The 11,445-nt window shown below is 36.1% G+C and overlaps 1 protein-coding gene across 4 annotated transcripts in view; it reads right to left on the reverse strand.

Moving 5' to 3' along the window:
• The window catches only part of LOC139161325 (ABC-type organic anion transporter ABCA8-like), a 95,349-nt gene extending 84,144 nt beyond the window's left edge, over positions 1-11,205 (reverse strand). For 2 of the 4 annotated variants that reach the window (XR_011558093.1, XM_070740303.1), the window contains exons 1-8: positions 11,078-11,190; positions 8,952-9,231; positions 8,245-8,360; positions 7,129-7,330; positions 6,052-6,228; positions 3,074-3,174; positions 2,357-2,583; positions 1,150-1,288 (exon numbers count right to left, since the gene is read on the reverse strand). Coding sequence is in view for 3 of the 4 variants with exons in the window: in XM_070740303.1 (XP_070596404.1) it covers positions 1,150-1,288; positions 2,357-2,583; positions 3,074-3,174; positions 6,052-6,228; positions 7,129-7,330; positions 8,245-8,349 (951 nt within the window). In the remaining variant the exon portion in view is untranslated. Of the gene's footprint in view, positions 1-1,149; positions 1,289-2,356; positions 2,584-3,073; positions 3,175-6,051; positions 6,229-7,128; positions 7,331-8,244; positions 8,492-8,951; positions 9,232-11,077 lie in introns of those variants that run through there. The other 2 variants (XM_070740304.1, XM_070740305.1) reach the window with 2 other exon arrangements.
• Between the last annotated feature and the right edge of the window lie 240 nt (positions 11,206-11,445).

Genomic DNA, 11,445 nt, shown 5'->3' on the forward strand with positions numbered 1-11,445 from the left:
ATGGAACATGGCACTTATTTCTGAGTCATTCTGTGTCAAGTGGACCAATTTTAAAGATCATTCCAAACTTACCATCTCAGAATTTGATGCAATTTGGCACATAGTTTTTTTAATGATATAAAACTATGCTGTGCAAAATTTTAGTTCAAAAGACTAAAAACTGGGAGTTCTAGGAGACTTCAAGTAAAGGATTGCAAAATGTGGAGTCGGCAAAAATGACATTTTGGGCCAACTTCCAGAAGCTGTAAACGTGGCAGTTTCAGTAGTATGTTGGAGATATCTGGAGAACCTGCACACCTTGTAAGGCTTTATAAACGGGCAAAACCCCATGTACCTATTCCTCTTACTTTTCAGGTTCAAACTTTGCAAAAAAAAAAACCCATCAAAAATGAATTTACAGCAATCTTCAGGCTGCTCTAGTTTCAAAACTACTTGGCCTTTCAGGTTGATTTTTGGCAGGTGTACTCAGTACACAGCTGCAATGAGGACTTCCAATTTGCAGCACTTTCCTTCAAGTTGTTAAAAAATATAAGAATTCAAAGTTGGTATTTAATGGGTTTTTGCCAAATTTTGGCTATCTTTGATGCCCTGTTTGATCCTGTGGGGCAGCTTCAATCCTCTTCAATTTAACACTACAGTAGTACCCCTAGATACGAGCATAATTCGTTCCATAAGGGAGCTTGTATCTCGAGACAAGTTGTTTTTCCCCTCCGAGATAACCAAAAGCAAGGAATCTTGCGCCACCTAGTGGACGCTCGGCTCGTATCCCGAATTTCAGCTCGGAACTAGAACAGAAATGTCTCTCCCCTCCTGGCTCATATCTTGAAATGCTTGCATGTAGAGCAGCTCGTATCTAGAGGTACTACTGTATTAAAAAAAACAGATTCTATTCTTTACGAATCAGAAAATAGAGCTTTCCATTAAATGGAATCATCTGTCCAGATATGCTTTCATTTAACCGGTATCTCCAGGATCCCCCAAACTATCTCCATGTTTGGGTGCTTCATTAAAAAGAGAGCACATTTGAGAAATAAATGTTTTAATATAACCTTTTAAAAGATTCTTCTTCACATGTCCTCCAGCAGAAGAGGAATTTTTATTGTATCAAACATATCACTTTAACTGAGAACAGGAAGGCCCAAGACTTACAGATGAAATGCCATAAAGGAAAACCAGGACAAATAAGACGGAATTGCTGCTTAGGTGAAATAACATATCTTTCAGACAAAATGTCAGCACTATGCTTGGAATTGAGATGTACACGATGTAGAGCAAACCCCAGGAGAGCCTATGAAGAAAAAGACATTGTTAACCTTCTTGTTAACATTTATCTGATTTTTATCCACCTCCCCTCAATTATTTCTTCATTTAGCTCAATATTATGGTTCTTGCCCACAAGAGAAAATAACATGATTGCAGGAAAGGCATCTCTTGTTCCGTAAAACAGAGACTCTTATTAAATGGCATTTGGCAATCATGTATGTTTAGGAACAGCAGCCAAATATGAAGAAGAGTGGAGGCCTTTGATAGCCGTCCCATGACCCCTTGGTCTACACCAATTTAAGGAATGACAAAAATAAAAATTATTATTATATTCTTTAAATGTGTTGGCTGTCCAACACCAAGGAGGCAAGGATGACTCTTCCAAATACAGATAAAGCAGATCTCTCTCTCTCAATTCTTCCCAGATTGCAGAGTCTTTGGCAGATGTAATCAAAGAATATCCACATAAGGTGATACACTTTGTGGGGTTTTTTCTTTTGCTATTCAGAGCAAGGATTTACTGACTTTTCTTGAAAACTTTTTTTCTTTTTGGTCAGTGAAAGGACTCTAAAAAACAGTTCCACAGCTTTCAATTTTGGGCATCTTTTTTTGTTTAGCAGAAGAGTGACATCCAGAATACTATTTGACTGGTGTGCTGGTCCGGCCAAAATTGATCCAAGTGACCTAGGACTTGGTCAATCCTAGCTGGCTGGAAGCAGTTTTTTCAAATGAGCAGAGGATCCATTTTTGGAGTAGACCCAAATGACATTATACCTCTTCCAGCCCCATCCTTAAAAACATATCTGACCAAAGGAAGTAGAACATAACATGGAGCTACTATTTACAGCACCAACTCCATGATCAGAGCTTCATTAAATTCTGTGCTGAGCTTTCTGGCTGGCATGGCTGAGCAACAGGAAGACCCTTAAAAGTGGCTTTTCTGCTACTCGCGGCCAGTTACTGAAGCTGTCCTGCTAATAAAGTGCTGAATCATTCTCCTTCCCACGTGCACTATCTAACAGATTCATCCGTTTCTTTAAAACCTGTTGGATCCATCTGAGAAAAGGAGACTGCAGCGAATTTCATAGCTCACCAGAATGCTGCATCTTGTAGTCCCATTGTCTTCATCACCACCTTTAATTTCCGTTTCTCTCTTGTAAGAGTTAGTGCCAAGAAATACATAAATGGAACAAAACACAGTGACAGGGACCAAAGGAACAGACCATTTCCTATTTCAAATCCCACTGTAACAGAAGGTGATTTCATACGGATGCCATTGATAGAAGTCATTTCTTCCCAAACAGAGCGATTGGTGATCCTCTGAAAGAAAAGACATTGAAATTACTGATAACTTATTCCATAGGTAATTTTCCATGCAACCTGGATAACTAAATTATAAAGGGGGAAAATGATTGAATTTCTTAAAAATGTATGTGTGTGTGTGTGTAAAATTGTTGACCTAATAGAGGAAGCTAACAATGATCAAATACTGGAATCAGGAAGAGCACATACTTAGGAAAAGGAAAGCACTTGAGTATACCGAGTAGATTAGAATGAGCTCTATTCTACAGCCTAGGGAGATCCAGAGACAATGAGTAGAATAGAATAGAATAGAATTTTATTGCCCAAGTGTGATTGGACAAACAAGGCATTTGTCTTGTGTGATACACAATTTGTAGGATAAAGAACAGCTCAGTAAATCAAAATATATAATTAAAGGAACAGAAAAGTCATTCAAACCAAACTGATCAAATGTCACTGCCACTGCTGCAGTTAAAAGTAAGCCCTATCCTTTTTACTTTTTACTTACTTCAATAAGTGCACTGTCGATGCTAGATTGCAGTGAGACAAAGCCTTGAGTCCAATACATCGGGTTTTCACAATCAATTAAGGAATAGTTGTAACATGTATCTACAAAAAAGAAGAGAAGCAGACTTTTACAATATTATATGTTAAATCTTATAAATTAACAGTCTCTATTAATCGGGGGAAAGTTGGGATTTCATTGGACTGGATGATCTCCAGGAAAATGATTCATTGCACTGAGGCCTTAAGGAAAATAGTCCATCAGAAGCACCAAATTTCCCTCTCTTCTTAGAGCAGGGATAGGCAAAGTTGGCTCTTCTATTATTATTATTATTATTATTATTATTATTATTATTATTATTATTATTATTATTAATTAGATTTGTATGCCGCCCCTCTCCGAAGACTCGGATTCTTCTATCTTATGTGGACTTCAACACCCAGAATTCCTAGCATGACTTTGCCTACCCCTGTCTTAGAGCAAAGAGAGGAAAGAATTTTAGTTTGCTTTTTACCTACTTCACCAACTTCCTCAGGCATTTGAAGTACTGGAACCAGCCAAAATTATCTTACACAAGAGTAGGACAATATCACTCACCAACATCTTGAACAATGCTCAGCATAATACATCCTCCTATCTAAAGTCAAGAAGAAAGTGGGAGCTGTTCTTAATTCTTCTTTCCAGTCAAACTATTTCTTGACTCTAAGTTAAGTGCTGTCATGATTGAACTAGGTCAGACCTATTACAGAAGCATATTTTCTTGGGGAAAAAATAAAGGTCAATCATGAAAAAGCAAATCTGAAAGAGGTCCATAATATAAAGAAAATTAATTTTTCTGTTTATAACTTGGCTTTACAAACCAAGAAAATAAATTAATTAAACCAAATTAATCTAAGGAACAGATTTCTGAAACAGGACCATCCTTTATAATAAAGGCTATATGGACCATTGTAAATATATTACATATGTGCTTAACCTATTGGTACCACATTCAATTTGCTTTTATGTTTTTCCTGACATATCAATTCCCACATTCATTTAAAAAAGGTGGACAGGAATGTGTTCTTAGCCATTTTTACTTCCTTTGACAAACATTCATTTCTTGCCAGACAACAAACTAGCTCCTGCCTTCCAATCAGCATTTGCACATTATTATCATTGCTATTAAAGTTAATAAAACAACTAACCACAAAGCAACTCAAGGTGACATACAAAAAAACCAAACAGAGATCAATAATAATAATAATGAAAGAACAATGCCCACACTGAAGAAAATAAAAAGTATTAAAATACCAATATTTGGTGCAAGTTTTATAATCCACCCAATCTGAGATCTTGACAATAGAGTCAAGTTAGTAGAGCTTTATTTACAGATCCTCTCCATTTGTTTTTCTATCTTTAACAAACATTCTAACAAAGCACACAAATTCATTTACTTGCTTTATTTTTTTGCCATTTATTTACAACTTGCCAATTTCATTGTGGTTCACATGATTATCTTGAGGTTTGATACATTGATTTCAAGCTCACACTTTTTACTGCTATTATGCAATCTGTCTAACATTCAGTGCAAATAATTCAAGTTCTCAACCAATAATATAGCATTCCCTTCATACATTCTCATCTCCATCCAATATGCTTCTAATGCCACAGCAATCATTCCTTGCAGCCTAATTCTAATCATTCCATTGGGTACTCTTTGCTTTTTTTAATTTCCAAAATACTTTTTTATTTTATCAATTTGTTCTCCATTTTCTCTGCCTTTTAAAATCATAACTGTTTCCTGTTTCTTTTGTCTATATTCTTTGCAATATTTGTTTCTTCTCTTTACAGATTACACAGTATCTTTCCCTAATCCTAATATTTGTAGTGTTCTCCTACCACTTTGTTTTTGAGGAATTTTGTTGTCTGCTTTTTCGCAGAGGAAGACGAAGCAAGCCTGTGTCTTGTATGTATTTTTTTTTAATTCACAGGTTCCTTCACACTATCATTCCAGTACAGTACTCTTTAAAATTCCCAGTTAGCATAATTTCAAACATATATTTAGTACTTCGTAACATAATTCTCCTTACTGTGTTCAAAGTAACTACTATCTGTCTTGATTTATTTCTCTCTTTTTTCACTACTTCCTCTCTTTTCGATTGGATGAGAATCCTAACCTTAACCCTTAAATTTAATCAAGCAGGACTTATAGTTTCTTTCTTGCAGTCATTCTCCTTTTCCTTTTTCTCTTCCTTTAGTGTTTCTTTCCCCACCGCCAATATCCATGGTGACTACATGGATACAATCCATATGCATCCACGCAGCATTTCCAAACAAACCAATCCCCTAAATGTGTTTAGGGTTTCCTATACCAAGAATAAATCGGCTCAGAACAAAAAACTGCTGCCTACTTAACAAAACCAACAGCTATCCACAGGACGCACTTTAGACACTATTTTTTCTTTTTAAAAAAATCCAATCAAATTTCTTCAGATACAATGGATCCTTAGTCTGCTGGCTTGGTATGATGTTGTTCATTGCTTTTCCAATAGACCGGATCATCACCCAAATAAGAGCATGATTTGTTTCTCACTCATTCTCATACCTAAGGAATGAGGAAAAAACAGGATTTTGTTCTGTGCCATGTTGCTCTTCTGAGGGTTAATACTCTGATTTTATAGCATAAATTGCATTGTTATGTCTCCAATAAATAAGCATGAAAATAGTGTCGTTTAAAATCTGCACATATCTGTATGTGTATGCCCACCCCTGATAAAAACATATGATGCTACATTTGCATTTGACTTACGTGTAAACCTGTGTTTATCAGTTTGGACAACTTTTAAGATGTGTGGAGTTCAGTTCCCAGAATACCTCAGCAAATTATGCTGAGCAGAATTCTGGGAGTTAAAGTCTTCACATCATAAAATTGCCAAGGGTGAAAAACGCTTCTATAGATGTATGGAAGTCTGGAATGAAACACAGCCATCTTGAATTACCTATAAAAGCAAATCCTTTGTGTGGTATAACTGTTCTGTAGTGAGGAAATCGGAGTCGATAGGACATTTCATCTTGGAATTCAACTCCAACAATATCAAAGAAGTTGTTGTACACTGATTTCATGGCCTTCTCATCTTTTATGGCCTTTTCGTCTTCCATCACTTTTGTCTCAATACCTTTAGCAAAAAAATCATATCAGTAAGTGAAATCCTACGTAGGCCAGGGAAAGAGAAATGTCTTTGCATGCTGATGTTTTATTTTCTATACCAGCTAACAATTTCAAGGGTTATTATCAAAAATTTGGCCAAAAGAATATTTAAAAACTAGACTAATATTTAAGCTTGTAAGATGAACTCTGTTGATACCTAAGTTAAATAAGGAAAAATGCATGATTGAAGGGTTCCTACAAAGCTTTTCATTCATCTATTTGAAAGTTACCTTGACCTCCAACATATCTCCATGCATAGTATATTGGCTGGATTGACCCATCATACTAGTCTACAACCCAGCCTCCAAGTTGTTTAATTTTTGCTTCTCACATTAAAAGAAACAGGGCCACAAGCCATCTGAAATCATGTTTTATTGTCAGGTTATACAATATCACTTGATCATAACATATAAAGAACATCATAGACAAGCCACAGGTAACATGATATATGAACCCAGTCATAATCCATATACCAGTGGTATTTATTTATTTTTATTCTGCCTTTATTATTTTTATAAGTTATTCAAGGCAAAAAAAAATCTAATAGTCCTTCTTCCTCCTATTTTCCCCACAACACTAACCTGTGAGGTGTGTTGGATTGAGAGAAAGAGTGACTGGCCCAAAATCACCCAGACACTTTCATGCCTAAAGCAGGACTAAAACTCAGAGTCTCCTGATTTTTAGCCTGGTGGCTTAACCATTAGACCTAACTGGCTCCCTTGCCACTTTGTTTAAATTGATGTGCTGTTTCAACAACAATGGAAGATATCTGCAATCATTTTTCTCAATCAAAACTCAATCAAAATGAATCCAGCTGAAATTAGTATCTATTGAAGTCTTTGAAAACATTTTAACAAATACTTTATACCTTTTAGAGGAGAGATAGTTTCTATTTTCTTCATTATTTCTCTTGACATCTTAGTATTTGGAGCATACAGAAGTTTAACTCCAGTAATATTAAATGAAGGTTTTCCAAGGAAGGCATGAGGTATTTCATGAACATTTTCAGATAAAAACTTATATCCTTGTAACAGTATTATACTGAGGAGTAGCAGGGTAGAAAACCATTCCTGGAAATATGAAATAAGTCCAAATTATAAATGCCCAATACAGACATTTGGAATGATCAGAGCAGGGCAATTATATTTTGAACCATAGGCATATCATTGGGGATTGACTCTAATGAAAATATAACAAAAGAAAATCTAGGATTTTGAATACATGCACACTCTCATATCATGCATATATGCACCTGTATGTGTGCCTTTTGGCATCAAAAATTTCCGGGTTTTTTGTTTCTGTGCATGCGCAGAAGCAAATGAACAACAACAGTATTTTTTTACCAGAATTGCTCTGGTTGCACGTGCATGCACATGCATGCCCAACAGTAATGGAGTGAGCCTACGCGCTCCATTTCCACTGCCGGAATGGTGTTTCCCCCCGTTCTGAGTCCTGCCCATCACTGGTTATCTCCCAGCCAGTTCGAGCGGTGCCTCTACCAACATCAATCGAAAATTCTGATTTTGTATGTACAAAGTACCTTCAAATTTATTTTAAAAGTGTTTGAATTAAATCCTGTGTTCAGGGAGGCTTCTTGGTTCCGATTCAGTGGGCCCAAAGCAGAACACAGTCAAGTATGGTTGTCTGTCTCTAAGCTGAAGCTGATCCCATGCCATCTTATTCTGTACCTTTAGCTTGCCTGAAATGTTCTATTGATGACACAGACCATTAGCACAGCCTGTTGCTGACAGAGAACCAAAAAACACAAAAACATGAGTACCTTCCCCTGTTTCCAAAACCAGTGTTATTCATCAAGTTGTAAAATAAGCACAACACAAATTCTTTTTAGTCCAATTTTTGCATCACATTCACAACTTTCTCACATTTAGAAACAGAGAAAGGAAACCAGAAGAAAAGGAGTAGCGGGGAGTGAGGAAAGGGTTGGTTGTTTCCACAGAAGTGAAAGTGGCTGTTTGGCACTTGCCTGAAAACTCTGCATTCTCATCCTCCATTTCAGAATTATATTTTTCCACAAGAGTGCAGCAGTCTGTTGGCACAAGTTTCTTTTTCGTACGTACTCTGTCTGCATGGTAAGGCTTGCTTGAAATAAAAAAGAAATCCACTAAGAAATCTTAACATCAAGCAAGCTGTAGTGGGAGGCACAGGTTAAACCTTACAATCCCCCTCCTTTCCTTGCTTATGGGGTCATGTTCTGTGCATCTATTTATTTCCTAAACAGATCGATAAAGATTAACATCATGCAGGGTTTTTATTTAGAATTATTTGATCAAGAGTATTTAGGCAAGCCTCTTTTTCCTTAGCTAAATACAATAGAATAGATAGACCACAAACATTTTTAAAAAACAAATCTCTGTATAGAATTCCCATCTACCCCACTGCACTTAGTAGCATTTCCAGCTGTCCAAGTAGAAATCTATACTAACAATGCAGAAAGCAATATTCAGCAAATATCTTTCTTTTAACATAATTTTATCTGACACAGTTTTACTCAGAAGCAGGATCCACTTCAACAAGATAAATCCAGGCAAGGCATATGGAGATTGAGTCAAACTGAACTTATAGTAGCTTTCAGTGAGTTAAATTGCATAATGCTTGAAATCTAAATAGTATTCTGCATAACAGGATTATTGTTTTAATGCAGTCAGGAAAAAGTAACAGAAAAATGCTTACCTTAAACAATTTGAACAAGAAATGGGGGAAAGAAATTAACGATAGCTACAGAATCAACCCAGTGTCCATCTGGAATGTGTTTTGTTTGGGGAAAACAAGCTACAAAAGCTTACTATTTTTTCATGTCTTCATTCTTCAATTAATTAACCCAGAAAAAAAGGCCGAGTTTTTCACAATACTTCGATGACTTCATTTTTCCTCCTCCCATTTTTCCTCTGCCGATCAGCTAAACAGATTTCTTTCTTTTGAGAATTTCATCAGTGTTGACAAAGCTGCATCTCTGAAAAATAACTTACCGGTAATTATATTCCAATTTGAGAGAGACAAAGAACTTTTTAACATTTACATTTTTTTCTGCATCTATCTGAAAAATGTGCGTTTTTAAAACACAAATCTGGAAATAAGATTAAGATCATTTGAGCTTAATCAAATGTTTAAGCTTCGCTGTTGATGTAAAACTAAATGATTAAGCTTTGCTGATGATGTAAAACTATTCAACACCACCAACAATGCTGCTATCCTACAAAAAAAACCCCTTGATTATCTGTCAGAATGGTCAACAATTGGCAACTCCAAATATCAACCAACAAGTGCTCTGTCTTACACATTGGCAAAACAAATCAGTAGATAGTCTAAGTTTAAAGTTAAGGGGGTTAAACACATACACCCTCTATGTTTAAATACCCTCCTGCGTTAAAATACCAGCATAAAAAACAATTAAATCAGAATATAAGATGATATATCTCTTATCCACCCTGGCATAATCTCCAGTTCTTCTGATATAAGGAAAAAAGTTCTATTGTCCTACTTCCTAAAAAGTCCTGAAAGTCCTGAGCTAAAAGTTGTCTTTTCCTCTTCATGGGGGAAACAGATGTAGGGGGGGCACTAACATCCTCAGTCTTGATATCCGTAGACTTCTTCTTATTCCATCCAAACAAAGGGTCCATAAGACAATAATGGACTTCCCAGCACTCATGCACAGTGTTGAAAACTTGGCTTTTGCATGTGCTCAGAAGAAGAAAATCAGGATTTTTTTAAAAAAAAGAAATGGTGGTGCCCATGACCATTGTTAGTTTTATTGTTTTGTTGGTTTGTTGGTTTATTGGTATTATTATTTATTAGATTTGTATGCCGCCCTTCTCCAAAAATTCTGGGCGGCATACAAAACTCGGGACGGCTGGTGATGTCATCATGACATCACTAGAGGGTTGCTACCAGTTCTATAGAACCACTCCAAACTGGGAGCAACCCACCCCTGGCTCAGACAGCCTAATTGTCCTTAATGGTGCTATTAAATGTGTACCAACTTTTAACATCTGTCCATCTGTAACTGACTAACAATATACTGAACTTACTTTTCTGCTCAATCTACTTGCTAAGGTCTATTCTAAAAACAAAGTTAAAATGACAATGCTTGATCTATTTCTTATACTCCAACCATAAAGAAACACATAAAGAAAATAAAGAGAATGGTAGTAAAATAGTGGATCATATCAGGAGGCAATAAAATATCTGTAGTGGGGATTTCATGATTAAAAGGATATTTTTGCCCATACCAATTCATGGCCATAAGAGCAACATTCAATATTATTTTGATATCTGCATAAATTTCCAGATACATTTTTAACATGGTCAGGATGATCACAGAGCTTTCTCCTGAGGAGAGTAGCCAAGAAAGCAGCAGCATTTTCTTCTGTTATAGCTGTATTATCCCTCATAATTTGCCCATTACAAATATATGTTGTATAAGAATCTTATTTCCTTTTGTCCATTTTTTCCCTAGAGTTCACTGGAAGTTCATTGGATATTTTTTCCAGGAATTTTTTTTTATTTTTTCTCCACACCAATCACATATGCAATATAATATAGTATAATATAAATCTTAAAATACAATGCAATAATATTTTTTTTAAATTGGGTATTCATAATCCATCCAGTGCTACCTCCGGTACTTTTAACAACTGGATAAAAGATAATTATTCAAATTTCTTATATGCATTTAAAAAGCTATTAACTAATACAGTTTCTTTTAGCTGCTTCTTTTCTTATTACATCTGATCATTTAGGCCGTCATGCTTTAATCTCCCCAATATATCCTTAATATCAATTTCATATATATTTCTTACCATTACGAGTTGAAGTTGAAGTTCATTAGTCTTAAAGCTGTCGAGTTTGAAGACCCTTGGGTTAGGGATTAGGGTGCAGTGCAGGGTAATCAAACTTCCTGAGCTAGTCCTCCACTAACTGTGGCTACTTTGCTTTTTAAACCTTTTAGCTCTATTTAGCCATAAAGATTATCACCGGAGATTCAGGAAAGGAAGTGGGAGGGACAAAGTTGCAGTCTTTTGAGAAGGAGGGAAAGAGGAGCTGCTTGTCTCTCTTCTCCACCACCACCACCACCACCCACCACCACTTGCAGAAAAGATTGAAAATGACCTAACAGGAAAAGTATCTCCTTCTGTAGTCAGGGCAAAGCTGGGGGCTGCTTTAGTCC

The sequence above is a fragment of the Erythrolamprus reginae genome, chromosome 2 (assembly GCF_031021105.1).
Source record: "Erythrolamprus reginae isolate rEryReg1 chromosome 2, rEryReg1.hap1, whole genome shotgun sequence".
Classification (NCBI taxonomy): Eukaryota; Metazoa; Chordata; class Lepidosauria; order Squamata; family Dipsadidae; genus Erythrolamprus; species Erythrolamprus reginae.